Raw genomic sequence first — 19,483 nt, forward strand, 5'->3', positions numbered from 1 at the left:
GAGCAAAGGCAACATGATAAGCCCAGAGCAACTCTGTCTGCAGCTCTGGGTATGAACAGTTCAGTCTGGCTGCTTTCCAGGGGACCTCTGAGACCACACTGCATCCTCAGATCTCTCCAACCCTCTGGAGCAGCCAAGTATCCAACCCTTACCTTGACACTCAAGCTGATTTCCCCAGCAGTTCATTCACCACTGCTTGGGTTAATTGTGATGGTGGTTCTCTACACCTACACCTACAGTCCCTCACACATCTCACTACGTGTCATTTTCCTCAGCGAGGTGTTACTTCTTGTGTTTGAATTTATTTACACTAAGCCAAAGAAACCACCTCCACTACTGTTTCCTTTCACAGCTTGTTTTTTTCTTTTTCACAATTGTGGTCATGTTTGCACAGTGGTGTTGCTACAGAAAGCTGCTCTAGAATGTCACTTTGCTCATTGTGAACCTCCGTGTGTTGCCTCTCGGGAGTTTTACCCTTTTCTGCTAATACTGTACCTTTTTCCAAAACTGAAACTGAGATGAAAGGTGATTGATTGTGGGACTATGAGCACTTCAGTTCCTAGATTGGTGTCTAATTTCTTAGTTCTTCCCCAGCTCTTCTCCCACTCCTGAGCTGGGCTTGTGCAGGGACAAAGTCAGAGTTGGTCACAGCACTGAGCCTGCCAGAGTTCACAGGAGTATTTGGACAACGTTCTCAGACACATGGAATACACATTGTCTGGTGTTTTCTTTGGTGATTAGTTTTAAAAAGCAAAACTTCACATGCAGATCATGTGATTAAAGTGGAAATCACTTACTCTGTTGTTTAGTGTGGTGCTATGAGGAGTAATTTATACTGTATTGTGCAAGAAGCCTTTGAAACCCTACTTAAAAAATCCCCAACCAAATCAAACAACAAAACACTAAAAGAAACAGTCAATTCAGTAACTAGAATTTATTTGCAAGATATATGAAATAGTTTTTTATACATATATAAGAATATTGAGCAACTGTACAAAGCAAACACGCTTTTATTCAGGTATGGCCGTGTGACGATGGCACCTCTTTGTTCACAGGGTGACCCCGTCCCCTCACCAGCCACCCCAGTGAGCAGATCTGTCCCCCTTGGGTCTGGTGCACAGCATTTCCTGAGCAATACCTGGAGGCAAATGGGCTCTCCTGAGGGGCAGGATTGGCTTGGCAAGCTGGGATCTCAGCAGAGCTCAGCTCTGGAGAGGAAGGATCCCCCGTGCCTGGCTCTGCTCCAGCTCTGCACTCATCAAGGGCAAAATTACCCTAATCCTTAAAAAAATAAACAAATACATCAAGAGAGGAAAACTCCAGTTCCAGCATGCCCTCAGGAACCACAAGCCAGCCCCATGAATCCTGCCCTGTAACAGAACAATTCGATGTTCCTCTGGGCATAAGAGATTGTTGACTTTCCACAGCGGGCCCCAGCTCTGCAAAACCAAAACACCCCCAGAGGGGCTGAGCCGTCCTTGCTCCCTGGAGTGACCTGTTAGAAGCTGTTACTCCACCAAATCCAGCTTCCACTTGACTGATGTGAGTTCTGATAAATTCCTTTGATAAGAAGGATTTTTAGATCAGAGCTGCCCACACTGGAATGCAGGAATTGGCTTTATCTCAGATTATTTCACCTTGCACTGTGCAGTGTGGAGTCACTGACCTGGAGACGTTCTGCTGGGTAGTTCTGAGGCAACACGAGCATGTCACCAGCTGTCCCAAGAAGCCACCATGCTCCAAGTCGAGTCACTTTGCTTGCCAACCATGCCAAGACTCACAGCAGCTGTGACAAAGGCAGTCCTTTGAAATTGAGACTTGGTGGAATTCTCATGGGCCGTTATAACCTTGGAACAGGTAAGCCCCCACATAGCCAGCATTTCACCCTGCCACATTTCTAAGTGTCTTCAGAATAGACTTCCCTGCTCTAACTCAAGTAGTTTTAGCTCCCTGAGCTCTTGGGCAGACCCACAAGGATTCATGAGAGAACTGCAATCCTTGTATATGTGGATTCATTCCAAATTATTGAACAGACTCTTCCTGAGCACTTACCAAAGCTCAGACCAGACCTCTCCACCCCTCCCGCCTTCCCTGGGAGGGTTATTTAGCAAAGAACAAGCCCAAATGTTGCATCCAGCCAAATGAATAGTCCAAAAATACTGTTTCTCATACTGAACTGCAGACACGAGTACAGGCTGCCTGTGTTTTGCTACATTTCCTATACATTAAAAAAAATTAAAAAGCAGAAAAAAGCTTTGGAGATGAGGGGGTTTTTTTCCATTGAAGAAGGCAGGTGATAGCACTTTCAGTTGAGCTACTACATCAGATTGTCAAAGCAGCTCTCAGAGAGACCTGTAAAGGAGTGGTTGATGCACACACAGTCCCAGCTGGCACAAGCTCAGATGGCCTTGGAGAGGGTGTTGGTTCTGACCAGCGTGTTCCGTCTGGAACTGTAAGACATATCTTCATATACCACATTTAGGGTTTTTTTCTGAAAATATTTCTTTATCTGCAAAACAAAGAAAACAGCCATTCAGAACAGAACCTGAAAAGACCCCAACAAAGGAGCAATTTCTGTCTTAGGAATCCATCCACATCTTTAGGAGTTCATCTCTTGGAAGAGGAACTGTACTTTTAAAATTCCTTTCACAACACTGTGAGGTCTTAGAGGATGAAGTGTAATTTGTCAATCTATTTACTGAACTTTCTATTGGCAGTTTGATGCAATTTCACTGAAACTTCCTTCAGGAGTTGGATGTAACTATAACTCCTACATAAATGAGGCTCATTCTTTGTCACTGGTGACATGAGAGACCAGTTCCCACAGGGATGTTCCCAACAGAGTGATGTTGTACTACTGGTTTTTAGCAGTGCTGAAGCCACATGAGGAGGGATAGGAGCCTGTGAATCATACACTGTTAATTTTTAGTAATCTTTATGGAGCAGAAGGATCTAACAGAGACAAATAATTTCTGGGCACTTTCTGCAGTATATGAATATAAATAATACCAGTAAAGGAAAAAAAATTAGTGAATTTTTTTCTAGAACAGAGCAAAATTTTTCTCCTAGTGCTACTTTCAGACATCAGACCATTTATGACTTTTTGTTGCTCTCTAAACATTCTCTTGCTTCTCTTACAAGTTTGCCATGTACAGCTCCAGTCCCAATTCCCATAATATTTTAAAAAAAGGAAGCAAAGTAGAACAGTGAGGTGCTCTGTCCAGGAGATACACACAACCCATGGCTGTGTTGTGACCCTGTGGCTCACTTGAGGTTTGTTATAATAGGCAAAGAAATATCTCATTTACAAAGAGAAACATAAGACACTGTGTTTACTGGGAGGGTTTACAGCTGGGAGACATTAAACAAAAGCAAATAGGAAACAATAGAAATTGAAGGTTTGCTTGACTCAGTCACTGTTTATAAATAATTTGCTCAGTCCAGGTGCAGTTTGGCTTTGGCATGGTGAGAACATACTTACATTGACATGGTACAAGGTGCAGCACACGAGTGCACAGAACAGCAGTGCCACCAGGATGCTGAGAGAATAGATGGCCCAGGAACCAGCACTGCATGCCTGCTGGGAGTATGCCTGCTGCCCTTCTGCATCTAAGATTATAATAACATTGTTATTGTTATTATTTTTATTATCATAATCACTATTATTGTTATTACTATTATTAAAAATACAAAGAGGTAGAATGTTATTTTTATTCTGAAAAGCAACTATCTACAGATCAAGGAAAAAAAATCAGGTATCAACAGCTACACAGTCACGTTTGTCATTCCATTGGTATTCTCATGGGCACTCCCTGGGCTCTTCCAGAGGCTGGCAGTGACTGCAGGTGGCACGTGAAGGGGCAGAGAGGAGCACTCTGCAAAGGCAAAACCTTCCATAGCACTGAGCAGAAATAGGACCACACACTCACAATGGGAACAGAAAATGTTTTATGCAGGGTTAAGGCAACACTGAGGGCTCTGTAGGAATTGTCCAACAGCCAGTTTGGGAGTGGTACAGACAGAACCAGGAGTGTGCTGTGATTTATGTATTCCACTGAGATGAATAGTGCTAATGGAAAGAGTCCCAGCTCTCCAAAACCTCAGTTAATCCATATCAGAATAACATTATCACCCTCCTTCTTTGGTGTGCTGCTGTCATCCTCCCCAGCTCACTTCACTGAGATGTTGCCCCAGTTATGGGTGGCAGCACAGGATGAGACCACATTCATCTTTGCAGACTGCAGAAAACTCCTGTGTGATTCTTAGGGCCTTTGTAAACCTTGTTTTACAAAGACCTCACCAAAGCTCAGTGCACAGGATTAAAATGCACCAGTAAGACCAAAATCAAGCACTATGTTGCTGGTTCTGTCTCCAGCTTAGCCAATGGTTACAACACCATCCTGCAGAAAAATAAAAAACCTTCTTTGGAGCACCCACTCACAGTGCTCAGTGTGTAATAATGGTCTGTGGGGCTTGAAGTAAATCCCTGAGGACTCCCCTGTGTGACCTATATTTAAACACAAAGACTTGCTGTAGGGAGTGATTTCTAAAAGACATTGATGTCACTTTAAGATCAAAGAATTGCTCTTAAAAATATTTCTTCATATCCTAAACCTGACAGATTATTCACGCAGGCACTGGAATGTTTATCTTATTCTGACCTTTTTTCTTCTTTTAAGATGCAGGATTATAGCAAGTTTTCTCTCCTGAAATCCCCTCTGGTTGTACAAGGCAGGTAGAAACACAGTGCCTGTTTCTGTCTCCAAGCACAACAGGGCACTGAGGGGTCTGAGCCTGCTCTCCAAACTTTCCCAGGTCCAGGATGAAGTCTACATAGTGATTAGTGCTTTGTCTGTCCTAATTAGATTTCTGCAAGCTTTTTGTCCACTTTTTGCATTACAACACACCCATAGTTAATTATGATTAAACAAGCAAAAGGAACATACCTTTAACCAGCACCATGGTGCCCCTGGCTGAGAGGAGACGGGTATTTTTGGTAGTTACCTGCTCTGCACACACATAGTTATCGGTGTCATTTTTCTGCAGGTTGTGCAGAGTTATCACCATTTGCTTCCCTTCCTTTGAGTAGTTCAAGCGACCAGCAAAGGCAGGTGAAATCCTTGCAGCACTCTGGCTTAACAGCTGCAGAACTTCTTCAGGCTGCACATGAGTCTTGAGCAGGTAGATCCCTTCCCCTGCCTCCGAGCTGTGCATCCCACAGGCAATGCTGACAGACTGGCCCTGCTGGGGGCTGGCGTAGAGCGGGGACTGCTCCAAAGCCTCACCACTTTTAGCTAAAAACAAGAGAGATTAATGGCTCTCACATGGTGCATTTGAACTGGGGAGCAAATGCAGGGGTCACAGACAGAAAGAACAGACCACAGAAAGTTAGATAAAAGTAATTTTTTAACAGGCTACCTGTTCTTGAGAAGGATGTGTTTTAGTACACCCTGGCATGTTTTCCTGCCTCAGGATCTGAAAGAAGGGCTGATCAACAGGTTTACCTGGTTGTAAAGGGTCTTGTACCGACCTAAAAAATACATATACTGCCCATTTCTAAGGGAATACAGCCTTGCCAGCATGGCCCTGAGACAAGGATCATTCACTGATTGCTTTCTCAAGTGAGAGGAAGACATAGGAAGATCTGGGGAATATTTGGATCAACTCACACAGCGTATCTCCCATCAATGCTGAAAATTATCTTCAAAAAGTAATTATTAATGGCTTGCTGCCCATCTGGGAAGACATTCCACTGAGTTCCTCTATTGTTCCTTTTAACATTACCATTAATGTGGATGAGGGAATGAAGGCAGAATTTATCAGGTGTGCCAAGGGAAAGGGACAAGCATTTTAGAGAAGAGGATCAGAATCAAAAAGAGATATAAAGTAATTTAATAAAATCGTTTGGAGAAACATTACACATAAACAAGACAGAATTAATTTGAGAAAAAGCAGCCAAGAAGTTTGAAAAGAGAAGCTTAAGGAAGAACAGGATAATTCCTCATGGATCCAAATTGCCATTGCTGATCCAGCAATCAATTAGATTTCACGTGTCTTGGGGACAGGAAAGAAAGAAAACCCTGTAAGTTTTGGTAAAGATGTTTCAGGTTAGATGATCTCATCAGATAGATGAGGAATAATCTACCAAAGAATAGTGTGGTCTCAAACCCTTTCCTAATGCAAAAAAAAAAAAAAAAGTAAAAAATAAAGACAATAAAATTCTTCCCAGAACCAGAAACATCTGCGAAAGGGACCACTTGTGCCCACTCTCAACTCTTTATTAAGAACAGAAAAACCATCTTGCAGGCCCTGCCTAGCATTAGCTTTCCAATTATGATCAATTTTCGAGATAAAATAATTAAAACAAAAGAGATTTGAAAAAACTGCTACAAAAATAATTACAAAAAAAAAAAGACTCATTGCTCTTCTAGTTATTCATAAAGATTTGACAGATTGTTTTGGAAAAAGAGCTCTAGGTTGTCACAATTTCCAAACTGCTGCAGCTACCTGTGAGGAATAGGTGAAAACCTGTAGCTACAATTAAATCAGTCACCAATTGATGTTCTAGAGTGGATGGGGGTTTTTTGGTACTGTACTATCTAATGTGTTTTCTTCAATGTTTCTAGGACCAGACCCACATTTTTCTTCATTACCTGAGTGGACACGGTAGAGCTCGGACAAGCTCTCCCTCCTCCCAGTGTGCTTGCTTCCAATCTCTGATCTAAAATGTAGATCTGTATGTAATAATTCATGAGACAAAAGGTAGAACTGCAGTACCTTTCACCACTACTATGGTTCTCTTCACATCCAGGAATTTCTGATCGTCATCAGTTTTAACATACTCAGTGCACATGTAGACATGGGAGTCAGATTCCTGGACATTGTGCAGAGTTATCCTGTAATTCCTTCCTTCCCTTGAACACTTGGCACGATCAACAAAAGCAGGAGAGATGTTTGAAGGACCGTCCCTGGTCGAATACACCACATTGTACCTTCCACTATGTTTCAAGAGCATTCCCACATGGTTTCCTGAATCCCTGATTGAGCAAGTTATGCTGATGGAGTCTCCTTCCCAAACACTGATAACATCTGGTGACTGTTCATTTTCTCCACCTAAAGATAAGAAATGCAATTGAGATGGTAGTACCAGAGTTCTTCTTGATCTGATAATTGCAAAGTTGTTTTCAAAACCAACTACTCTGCCAACAGAACCTCTCAAAGGCCAGACCTGTCTTGCTGCTCTGTACATGCCATCTCTTGGCTGCCCTGAACCCTGGAGTGCTTTTCATGCCCATTGACCTGTTCAACCCAGCACCTTCCCAAAGCTTAAAAGGCCTTGGCAAAGAAGTAGCTTCTGTCACTCATGCAAAAAATTGAGTTTGCTCTGTAGATTCCCAGAATGATCCTGTTAGTTCTCCAAATAAAAGCGTCACTGAACTCAGCCTGACAACTGGAGCTCTTTGGGGTTCTAAATCTGGAATTCAAAGATGACAGAGAAAGGAGGAAAAATATTTTTTTTTCCTTTTTAAAGACCATCAGGAAACTGGATAATCATGGGAAGAGGACTGCAGAAGGTATAACTCCAATCTATAGTAATAAACAAAAATGTACAATGAGACCCTTGGAGTTCTCTAATTACCTCAGGATCAAAAGAAACAGAAGAGTAAATACTTGTGTAATGAATAGCAAGAAACAGAGGGATCAAATGGGAAACGCCTAAAAGAAATCACATCAGAAGAAAAGGGAAGAAAAATTAAGTAGAAAGCGTTACATGTCTACAACAAACATAGTTTAGGAAAGATTGAATTGTTCAATGTTGAGAAGCAAATTAAGGATCCCTACATGCTTAGGATAATTAATTATAATAAGGGAACAGACATAGAATTCAAACACAGAAAGACAAGATTGTTGGAATATAGATACAGTAGGTCACTCCAACTGACTAGACCTCCTACAACACTTAGAGAAGGAATTAAGACAACCCAGGAGTCATCAGCAATTATCTTCCAACACAGCAGAGAAATGGGGTAACGGAGAAGCAACATTCAGTAATGGAAGTTCCTTCTGTAAGTTCAGAGATTCTTTTTTCAAAGTTCCACCTGGTTTTGCTAATAGTGAATTTGGCAGGAAGATGTTTGAGACAATAGACTAAGGGGCAGGGGGAAGAGAAAACCAACAAAACAAACAAAAAAAGAGAAGGAAAGAAAATATTGAACTGTAAGAGAATCTACACTGTACATACCATTCTGGGCAGGAAGGCACGGGAGGAGCAGAAGAAAGAGAGATGCAGTTGGGAGACACAACACCCACAGCATTTTCAAAGGTCTCTTTAGTTGCTCTCTGATCTGACTGATGAGTTAAAGACTTGGAGAAAGGGTTCTGTCCCCAAACTGGCCTGTTGTCTTCCAGCTACATCAGCTCGCTACCAAAAGGTGTCAGCAGGTGCTGCCTTTGCCTTTGCATCACAACGAATGTGTCAGAGAGGGGGAAGAGCCATTTCTCTGAGAGGTGCCTCTTGGTTTTAACTTCACACTGAAACCGCCCCTGGTTTCCTGGAACTGAGCAACCCCCAGCCCTGAGGGCAGGAGCAGAAAGTTGCCTCTGGTGAGCACCCACCTTCCCTTTGAAGACAACTGAGCACAGGGACACTCTGAACTTTGCTCTTAGCAGTGCCCAAGGCAGGCAGTTTCCCCCAGCTGTGGCCTCACTGGAATTGTGGGTGCTTGGTACCATCAGTTCAGCCTGTCAGTGTTCCCACAGGCTGAGATTGGTGGCTGCAAATGCCAAAGTCTTGGCTTTGTAAGGAGCAAGGTGATGAGAGATGCTCCATGACCTCAGGAAAACCTTGAATTACTATACAGCCCCTGCACACAAAACAGAAGGTTTGATCTCCATCTTTGCAATGCCAACATGAACAAATTCCCAAGCAGCATCACAGTTGGTACCTCTCAGGTGCCCCTGGCTCTACATCTGACAACCCTTTCTGGAGTGTCTGCAGTGCACAAGAGCTGCAAATCACCCCAAAGGGAACCAGCTGCAGCTCACATGAAGCTCCTGCTCCCTCCCCTATATGATGAAAACCTCTTCTTGTGGGCACTGCTCTCCGTGGGAATACAGAGGGTTAGGGAATACAGAGGGGAAGGGGGATGTTCCCAAAGAATTCCCAAAGAATTTCTTGAATGCTTTAAAGCTCAGAAATTTCATCTATTATTGTAATGAAAACAGAGTTCAGGCATGTCACGTGACAGGGAAGAGGGAGACAGAAATGCAAAGATTTCTATTCTTAACTGTATTAATTAAAAGTTATCAGCCGTAAGCGCTTCCAGACAATCAGATCCTTCTGTACCCAACACTGTCTGTCAACTAAATGACAGCACACAGAATGGAAGGGGTTCTGACCTCTGATGTGAAGCTTCACTTCAGCCAGGGAGAAACATTAGCAATAAGCACCTCCAGGAAAATTAGAGCCTTTTGAACCCAGCACTGCCTGCCAAGCCAGGACAGAACACAGGCTGGAAGGTTTTCTAACCCCTGATATGAGGACCACATTTAATGCCAGAAAAGAACTTTTCCTGCGGCAATGCATTCTCAATACATGGATTGGAGGATGTCATGCCAGAAATGGATGGATGAAGAAAATATGCCAGCCACTGAGAATGCTTTAACAACTGATGGTTTTAATGTGGTTTAAATTTACTAAATGTAAAAATTGCATAGTCATTGCTTCTTCTTCCCATAAACCCCTGCCAGGCCAGGGGGTTGGGAGAAGGACAGTGACCTCATATTTCCTGTAACCCCCTCCCATTAAATGTAAATCTCCTTACTCCTACTGGCACAAATCCAGACTTCCCTCTTGTCCCTTATTGGTGAATTTGTATCCCTCCAAAGTCCATATAAACCTGTACCCCTGATTAAACTTCCTCTTTGTTCCTGCCTTCACCGGTGGTCCCTGTGTGTCCTTTCTGGGGGCTCTCAGAGACCACATGGGTGGGGTAAGCAGAGAGCACACACTTCTCCTGGGTTAATGGACTGATAATCCAGGACCAGGAGATTCCATATCATTGCAGACTCCTTCAGCACACAGCATAACGAGGCTACAAGAAACCAACCCTCATATTTTCCCACAACAGTTCCCAAAATAACATTTATTAATACAAATATGTGACAGTTATTGTGGGTTCTGCTTTGCCAATGAGAACGTTCAGCTGCAAGATTGTATTTAATTGATAATAAAAGACCCCAAAAGAAACCAGCACAAAGCACATTCTACAGAGACAAACACACCAAACTCAAGTTACAATCCACCAATGTATCCTATTTTCCCAACAGACAGAAACCAGCAACAAAGAACTACTAACTAAAAACATAGCCACCTAAAACACTTATCCAGACACTCTCTCAATAACACAGGACAAGGAAATATCTTGCACACCACTGTCTCTGTGACACAAAACAAAAGGGAAGAGCAGAGCTGCTTCTTATCAACACACATGTTGAATAAAGGAAGAAACTACACCCTGAAAGTGAAGCAAGTTACTATAGAGCAAAACAGAGCTGGTCTTATAAAGAATAGCAAAAAGCAATAACCAATATAAAGTAGCAAAGTGTGAAGCAAGTTACTGTTATTAGTATGAAGGTAGCAAAACACATTTAGTAAAAGAAATGCTTATAAAGTAAGAATCAAAGTGAGAAAGGAAGAAAGCTAAGAAAGTAAAGTTAGAAAAATTAGAAAGCACATGGTCTCCTCACCCCTACATTGTTCCAAGAGGAGCTGCAGCAGTTGCCCTCACAGAGACATTGGCATGTTTCCCTCTCCTCCTGGAGTTTAAACTCTAAACACTTTTTATACCTTTTTTTTTCTTCCATGTGGTTTGTATGGCTAAAAGTCAATCCATTGGGAGGGTGATGGTGATGCAGATGCCTGAGGGGGGCTGGCTCCTAGAATGGCTCCTAGAAGATGTCACAAAGGGAGGCCATGCTATTTCTTAACACTTCACCCTATGTTAATCTTAGGCAGTTAAATGCCTCCCTGACATCCGATCCTGTCAGATCTCGGAAGCTCAGCAGGGTCAGCCCCGGATTAGTACTTGGATGGGAGACCTCCTGGGAAATGCCGGGTGCTGTGACAGTCCCGAGGACTTCACTGTCCCTGTCCAAGCTCACTCGGCCGTGGCAGATGAACCTCAGGATTTAAACGGTGGGGCCAGTTCTGCGCACGCTGAGCCTCACCTAAAATCCACTGTGCAGGCTGGAAGGGCACACCCACATGGGAACAGCCCTTCCCAAATCTTCCTTCTCGAAGCTGAGCCACACACACATGTTAATCTTATCAGTTTGAAAGCCTTTGTCCTCGGCTGGAGCTCCCCTTCAGGGGCTGAGGCATCTCCTCCAAACCATCACCCCTTACCAGAGGGGCCCTCACCTCACAAGGCAGGTTGTGAAATGAGCTCTCAATTAGCCCCACCAAGGCTCACTGCTGGATATCAAAGCAGATGCCAGGAGACATCTCTTACTCCCTGTCTTTGCTTTTCTCACATTTAATAAATTAATTGTGATAGTAATACTGGATTGTGAGTTTGGGATTCACAGGATGTTGATGCTTTGTAAAGGAGATTAACAGACCAAATAATAATACCACCAACACAGGGTTACCAATGAATACCCAGTTTTTAGGGTGATGTTTTATTGTCATTAATACAGTAAAAAAACCTTAGAAAAATACCATTACTTAAAGGAAGAAGCAGCTATCAAATTATGGCATTGGGTGAGTCAGGCACCTCAGCATTGTTGACAGTTTTTTATCCATAAAATGGTCTTTAAGTCCTTTCCAACCCAAATCATTCCATAATTCTGAGAACAAAAATATTTGCCTATATATGTATATTACAAAGCACTTGCTGAGGACAAACCCTGTGGAGATGTCCAGAGGCAGAGCACGCAGCTGGAATGTGCAGGCTGGAACCACCAGAGCTCCTTCAAAGACACCCACAATGACTTCCCACAGAGCAGAACAGACCTAAAATCATCACCTGTGAGAGCTGCCATGGGGTCACAAACTAAAGGGCCCATGGCTGCTTTGGGGGCCCCTTTAGCAGGCTATAGCAGCAGATGTGTTTCTTCCATAAAAGAAGATCAAAGAATATTCTGAGTCACTGCCTGAATTTCTTAATTTGTCAGGAAGATTGCTACCATGGTTCTGGTCAGCCTGGCAGAGGGCTGTGGCCTCTGTGAGCCAGTGCCATTCCTGAGGGAGCTGGATACAACCTGCCACCCACCCCTGCACAGGCACAAACATGCAGAGGACACGTCCTCAACCTGCAGGTGGTGCCAAATCAAATGTCTGCTCAAAAGATCAAACCTCTCTGACTCAACAAACCATTCACCTGTACAAAATGTCTTTTTTGAACTACAGACTACCTGAGAATTAAGAAAATAAGATGCCTGTGCGTGGTCTCACGTTATGCAGTGGAAGACTTGCCGAGAGCAGCTGAAGGGTTGCACATTAATCCACAGTTTGAGTCCGGGAGGTAACTCAGCTGGTTTAGCCTGTGCTGCTGAGTCAGCCACACACCTTGGGATGGTTCTGTCCTCAGCCAAGCACCAGCAGAGGATGGGAGATCCAGCGTGCTGTTGGTGTTACTCCTGAAGGCCTGGGACTGGAAAACTGTGGCAGTCACAGTCCTTGGTTAACACGTGGATGTGCTGAGGGTCCATTTGTGAAAACCAGCCCATTTGTGAATACAGGATCATGAGGTGTCATGGAAAATCAGCCTCTGTTGCTTCAGCTGGTTGCTGTACATCAGTACAGAGGAAGGTGCTGTTGGCATAGGGGTTTTCTCATTTGTAGGTGGTTTTCAAACACGTGTGAGTTTTACTTCCTCTGAAGGCAGTCTCTGAAGTCTAAGAGCTGCAGAATTGAAAGAAAAATATCTGGGAGGTCAAAAAGGGCACAGGTTGATTTCAGTGAGAATTGTAATCCAAATGCCTGTATTTAGGCTTGGAAACCTGCAGTGTGAAGTCCTCTGAGCACGTCCCCTGTCCCATCTGCTGCTGGACCACCTCTTGCTCTGAAAGCTGAAAACACATCTAGTTCTTCACTGAATACCCTCCCTGCCATTGTAGTAGTGTGATTTCATCATTTACCACAACTAAATCCCCAGAAGGCAAATCTTAGAATAGAATCATAGAATCATTTAGGTTGGAAAAGACCTTAAAGATCATTGAGTCCAACCTTTAACATTATAGAAACAACAGCAAAAAATCTGATGGAATGCTAGGACAGGTCTTTGGAAAACAACAGGTAGGAAGTACAAGCATGAGCAAGGATTTCCTTAGAAGAATTAAAACTAACAGACTTGCAGCCATTTTTTTCCCTCTTTATTTTAATCTGTAATTCCCAAGTAACTGATATCCATCTCAGACAGACCCACAGGCCTTGTGTTTCTCCACAAATCCCCACCAGAATTCCAGGCGGGATGCTTTGCCATAGGGCAGCACAGTTGTTGCATCCCAAGTCCTGTTCTGTCTTGTAGCACAACTATTTCTGAGTAAGAGGTGGTTTAATATCATTTCACTTGGAGAACATTGTGGGTCTCTGTGTTGGGAGGGAGGAGGAAAAAGCAGAGGGTAATACAGAGGAAGGCTGATACTTCCAGAAGATTTTATTCACATGATTCCCTGTTTGCTACATAGCTCTTTCTCATCCCAGCTCTTTCCATGCATATTAGTTTGCAAAACAAACTTCCCTCTTGGATACGTTTAGGGAAATCTTTCTCAAATTAAAGGTGGCTCTTTAGTGGGCAGAGCTGCGAGTGGGAACTATTCTAAAGGACCTGCCAGCCCACGCCTCATGTCCATCAGTCTCCTGGGCTGGGACATTTCTCTGCAGGAGAAGCTGCTCAGCAGCTCTGCAGTCTGGGATCACTCCAGGGAATCACATCTCACCGGGGGAAGGCTGAGCCCTCATTTCAGGAGGAAGCAGAGAGGAAATGTACTCTGTGCTTGTTTTCCATAACAAACTCGTCCAGCCAACAGAAAGAAGGTGAGTTCCAGGAAGAAAACCCTGTATGCTTTTTCCTCCACCAGGTGTGGTACCCAAAGGAAAGCAACAATTTATCAGACTGTACCTTGATGATGCTGGTGCTGCTTATGGTAATAGCACATTGCCATTGTTGCACAAAGCACAAGGAACAGCCCTAATGCCAAGATGATGCCAGTGTTTTCCCTTTCACCGAGGACACCTTTGGTAGTACCTGGAGAGTAGAAGAAAACAAAGAGAACCCCAGTGAATCAAGCAGGAATGCCAAGCCATGAGCCTGAAGAACTGGGCCTGGTGCATGGGCAATGTACTCCACAATAGCTGATAAAGAGAACAGGAACCTACGAATGAAAGAGCAAATAGCCTCTGGCTCAGGACATCTTCCTGAGGACACCTGGAACAAGGCTGACTTCATCAACATTCAAAGATAATTCTTGGCCCCTCACCACAACAGATACCTTGAATGTCCATCTCATCTGAAATAACCACAAAGAAGAGGTGGGAGACCCATCCTTAGTGATGGGTTCAAGGGCCATTATAGGAATTCATTTTGTTTTAAAGACCTATTTGTCCATGACCTAAGGAAGATGACTGGGATTTCTACCCTGAAAGAAATCTGAATATAAAAATAACTCTATGTGACTTAATCTGGAGGCAAAGTCTCATTTATCACTTACTGATAAGGAGAATTCTTGTGAACTTGTTGCACACCCATCATGTACCCTGTTCCCTCAGCATCCCTTGTCTCTGTTGCTATAGAGCCACAGAAGCCTGAGCCTATGGATATCTCTGGCCAGGACAGGGCACCTCCATGGGCCACTCTCTGAGTCTGGACAGCCACAGCATGTGTGGGTTCAAGGTATGAGTGTACAGTACATCCCCCCCACCCTGCTCACGTAAAACTCTGTTCACATCAAGCTCTCTGGGCACAACTCTTTCAAAGCAAAGGGAAAAAAAACGTGGAGAGATTAACCTGGAATTCCTGTACAAGGGATGTCAGTTACTGGGTTTGTGGGTTCTGCATCTGACTTTTCAGTGGAGCAGTTCAGTGTAGAGTCGGACTCCGACGTCATTGTTTTTGCTTCACAGCAGATTTTATTCTCCGTGGTACTGATGTTACCTCTCTCATTGTCTGAGAAAGCTGAAAGACAAAAGAAGTTTCAATCATAAGTATGGGTCATGTAAAAAGCCTTCAATCAAGGGTTGAAAAGGTCAAACAAGTGGATCGTGTAGCAAAAAAAGCTGGAGATTGCCATGATTGCTACGAGCTGGAGATGTTTCATTCCTCTACTGTTCAAATCAACCATTGTCACTGAGATTTCCTTCTCATTAAAGCTGCTGAACTCTGTGAACCAATAATGGAGATAACTCACATTTGAGGAAGGCAAGAAAGTTTTCACATGTAATTTAGAATACCAAAACACTGGTAAAAAGCTTAGCATCATATTTATGCAATTAAAATCCAGAAATATTTTTCCATCTGGTGATAACCAGGCTCCCAGCAGAGCATACCTGTAGAACTTGGGTTGCCGCACGAGTCTCCTACTCCCCTAGTTTTCTCCCAGACGATGCGATAAATTCCTTCAGGGAAAGTATCTGCTTGCTGAAAGCACATACGGATGCGGTTTTCCCTAATCACCAGCTGAATTGTTCCATTTGAGAACGTCGTGTTTTGTGTTTTAGCGATTTTTGCAAAACCTTCTGAGCTGTGCTTTTCACATATGCTGACTGGACAGTCTCTGCAGTGGTACACGGTCACGTTGGTCTTGCCAGAGGAAGGGTCATGTGTCCTCTCCGCAGGGGGAGCACAGGGCATGGCTACATCTAAATGAGAAAACAAAGAAAAAGTATTTTCTACTAGTCTACTCCCCAGATGTTTACTGTTAGAGAATGGGATGAGTTTTAGTGGGCATGACCCATCATGGCTTAGGAGACATTGTCTGCCAGTGGGCAAATTTTATACAGTACCGGGGCCAGTCCACAAGATAGTTTGGGGGTAAAAATATGCTATAATTCCCCCACTGCTGCCACTGTTTTTAATAAGGAAGTTGGCAGCTTGGGAAGTGAGTTGAACGGCTTTTCTCTTGCTGAGCTGAGCTGAATTATCTGTCCTTGCTTTCTTTCCTTCCCAAGTCCTTGGCACAATCCTATCAGGTGCACCTCCAGCCAGATCCAAAGACCAGTGAAGTTCATGGCTGCCAGATTACACATGCCATGCACTGTGCCAGCTTTACTCATCCCGAGTCCCCAGGGGAAGAGCCAGCCCTCTGGGAGAGGACTCACCTCAGCTGACATCAGACAGACCCAAAGAGTCACCCCTCCCAAAACAGGTGATTGTGACAGGTCAAACAAATCAATCTTCACGTTCTTAGTTTCTTTCCTCACCTTAGAGCTTTTGTGGTCTTAGTTTTAACTGTGCACAGCTGAGATTTCTAATAACAGCTAAATATTTTTTAGCTACTGATGTGCAGGGAAAGGCACTGAGGTCATACAAGGTGACTCACTTGGATGGGGAGCTGTGAGAACCAGGAGCAGGGAACCCACGCCCAGGAGACGGGGAGAGTCCATCCTGCTGCCCTCGTGCTCAGCTCCAGCCGGGCGAGATCCTCTGTGCTCCCAGGTCAGGCTCACCGGGCTCCTCCCTCGCTCATCTCCCTGTTGGGACATTAAATACACTGTTTAGCAACCATTACCTCTCATAATCTTTCTCCAGACAAAAAGGAAACAGCTGCCATGTTGCTCCTAGCCAAGATATCTGGAGCCGAGGGAAAGGAAGGCAAAGAACACTCACACTGCTCAGCTGTTACTACAATGGCTTTTGCAGTGCCAAGGTCACATCCCTTTCCACCTCTGCAGTAGAAGGCACGTGGTCCTTCTGCAAGGAAAGGGAAATCCCTCCTGTTGGGCAGGAGGCTCCGTGTCCAGGTCTTCCAGGCTCCCCAAAGCAATGGCTTTGCACGCATCTCTCAGCAGGACATTCAATAAATAACAGCCTGACTCACTTTTGCTTCCAAAACACACTCAAAAAATTAGATAAGCAAGATATTTTGTGCTGAGTGAGTGTTTCAGTTGATGTAAGATGTAATGTTTATTGTCAATTTGAACTCTGTTTTTAGTTTAGAAGATCTGGTGGGAAATATCTGTTCAAATCAAATGAATAGACAAAACAAAAACTTGGTACTTCTTTCCAAAAAAAATCTCTTGACTTTAGTCAGAAGTTCATTCTCTGTCATTTCAATGAAACTGTCATGACTTTGTGAAATATGTTTTAGTATAATACAAGTTTCACTTTCCAAGTAAGAAAAAAAATGTGGAAAAAATGAAAACTTTCTTTATCAGCCTAGCTCTGGAAAACACAAACTGCTTTGCTCTTGATAGTTTTTCATTACAAGCTTTCATTAAAACAACTTTTTGCTGTCCCCACCTGAGAAGTACCTTGAGGAAATTTCCAAATTAATTATGCATTAATTCCTAATTATGAATTCATTCTCCAGCAGAAGTGAATAAATGCTTGTCCCTCATGGTCTGTGCTAATCTAGAGCTGCTGAGAGTTCCATCCCAGAAATAGGTGGTACAGGAGAAACACAACCCACCAGCCGAGCCTGTTCCAGGTGCCAACAGGCACAGGATCCTGGCACTGCTCAGCACGCACTTGCCAAGGTGTGATCCGGCCACTTCCACTCCACACCACACGAGGGACTGGTGTTTCCACTTCACACACAGGGCTCCTGCTCCCCTTCTACAGTCCTGTAAGGATTTCCTCTTGCCCCAACAAGGATTAACAACAATCTCCCCTCATCCTCTTCCGATAAAGCGAAAAATTGATCCTATCTCTTTTTTTGTTTGTTTTTAAAGCAGGTCATTCAGAACCACTTCCCACATTATCTTATCCTGTTTCCTGCTGTGCAAGCACCATTTAACAATGCCTGTCCCTCCTCCCCTATGGAGAGCAGTGTCAATGGACTGTCACCAACTTTAAATCATAGAATCATTAAGTTGGAAAAGACCCTCAAGGTCATCGACTCCAACGGTTATCCCAGCACTGCCAAATGCACCACTAGATCATGTCCCTAAAGTGCCACATCTGCATGTCCTTTAAATCCCTCCAATGTATTTAAACCCCGGAGCGTGTTCATCTCACAGAACAGCTGCAGCACATCTGGCAGAATTATTTGCCCAGAGGTTAAGGTTTGTTTTTTCCCCAGTAGTTTTCTGTTATCTTCTTTCCTCATTCATTTTGTCTTCTCTTTTATGTTTTTTTTGTTCTCAAGGGCTATCTCCCTTCCTCTCCCATCTGGTGACATTCCTTCCCAATTCCCCTCTTGTCTTCAGTTCCAAAAGCCAAAACACTGTCCCCTCCCTCTGGCTTGTCTTAAAATCTTCTTTTTCGTCAGATTTCCGAGACTCTTTGCCAGCCTTGGCCACCTCCATTCATCAGTTTTAAACTTACTTCAACAATAAAACACTCAAATCTAAAATGAAACATGTTCTTTGGATAGAAAATATTTTCCATCCATTTTTTGTCTGCTTCCCTTTCTTTTCAAAGTATTACAAACTTTCACTTTTCAGAGCTACTGAAGTTGTCTACAAAGCTGCAACAGAGCAAAGCCAGACTAAAAGCAGATCCCCTGCAAGCAGTAGATGAGGAAAGTGATAAGAAGGAGGATCCGGACTTCCTTCAGCAAACAGCAGCCACTCACACCCAGCTGATCAGCTTTCCCCCACCTCAGACCTGACTCATGAACCTGAGACTCCAATGTTGGCAACAGCATCACTCTGGGAAATGTCCTCTCTCAGAGTTAAAAATCAACTGACCTGAAGAGTTCCAATCTCCTGAAGTGCTTGTTCCTACTCCAGCACAAGTTAAACCTGCCTTTCCAGTGTGTGTCCTCAGGCTTTGTGCCCTCTGCCTCTGGCACAGCCTCAGCAGAGATGCCCAAGGTGACCACAGCAGAGCTGTCACCCCAGTCCCAACCACAGGGGCTGCCCGAGCAGGGCTCTGCCCCAGCCTTTGCATGTGCATCCTCTTCCCTCAGCCACTAAGCAGAGTCATGAACCCCCAAAATCCAGTGCTGTTTTCCAGCTGTAAACTCTGCATTTTCCTGCCCCTTTTTCCCTCATCCAGCCACACAGCCTGAGCTCTGCAGCTTTAGGGGCATTTTAGTATATGGCTTTTATGGTGAGGCACAACTGGCTTGGTGCAACAATGCAATACATCTTCTAAAACATTGATTTGGTACCCTAATGAGAGCCCAGGGCTTAAGTTTCAACGAGTTTGGAGAAAATAATGTTACTTAAGGAATTAAGGCAGCAACAGAATAAACCCAAAGCACTTCAGAAGATCCTACAGATTTGATTTTCTACTCTTGTTTCCCAGAAACGGAGTGGTAGTTACATAATAAGAGATAATTTTTATATCACTTTCTGTTCCAGTTTCACCCTTTG

General features: G+C 43.8%; 1 protein-coding gene across 7 annotated transcripts in view; it reads right to left on the reverse strand.

The window, feature by feature from the left end:
• Positions 1–925: 925 nt before the first annotated feature.
• The window catches only part of CD7 (CD7 molecule), a 32,407-nt gene continuing 13,849 nt past the window's right edge, over positions 926–19,483 (reverse strand). For 5 of the 7 annotated variants that reach the window (XM_071573349.1, XM_071573348.1, XM_071573346.1 and 2 more), the window contains 8 exons: positions 16,543–16,693; positions 15,551–15,862; positions 15,012–15,179; positions 14,127–14,252; positions 6,778–7,113; positions 4,947–5,294; positions 3,482–3,609; positions 926–2,509 (listed from right to left, as the gene is read on the reverse strand). In XM_071573349.1, the coding sequence (XP_071429450.1) occupies positions 2,399–2,509; positions 3,482–3,609; positions 4,947–5,294; positions 6,778–7,113; positions 14,127–14,252; positions 15,012–15,179; positions 15,551–15,862; positions 16,543–16,606 (1,593 nt within the window). In that variant the 5' untranslated portion in view covers positions 16,607–16,693 and the 3' untranslated portion in view covers positions 926–2,398. The remainder of the gene's footprint in view (positions 2,510–3,481; positions 3,610–4,946; positions 5,295–6,777; positions 7,114–14,126; positions 14,253–15,011; positions 15,180–15,550; positions 15,863–16,542; positions 16,694–19,483) is intronic. The other 2 variants (XM_071573344.1, XM_071573350.1) reach the window with 1 other exon arrangement.

This window comes from Pithys albifrons, chromosome 19 (genome assembly GCF_047495875.1).
Source record: "Pithys albifrons albifrons isolate INPA30051 chromosome 19, PitAlb_v1, whole genome shotgun sequence".
In the NCBI taxonomy this organism is placed as follows: Eukaryota; Metazoa; Chordata; class Aves; order Passeriformes; family Thamnophilidae; genus Pithys; species Pithys albifrons.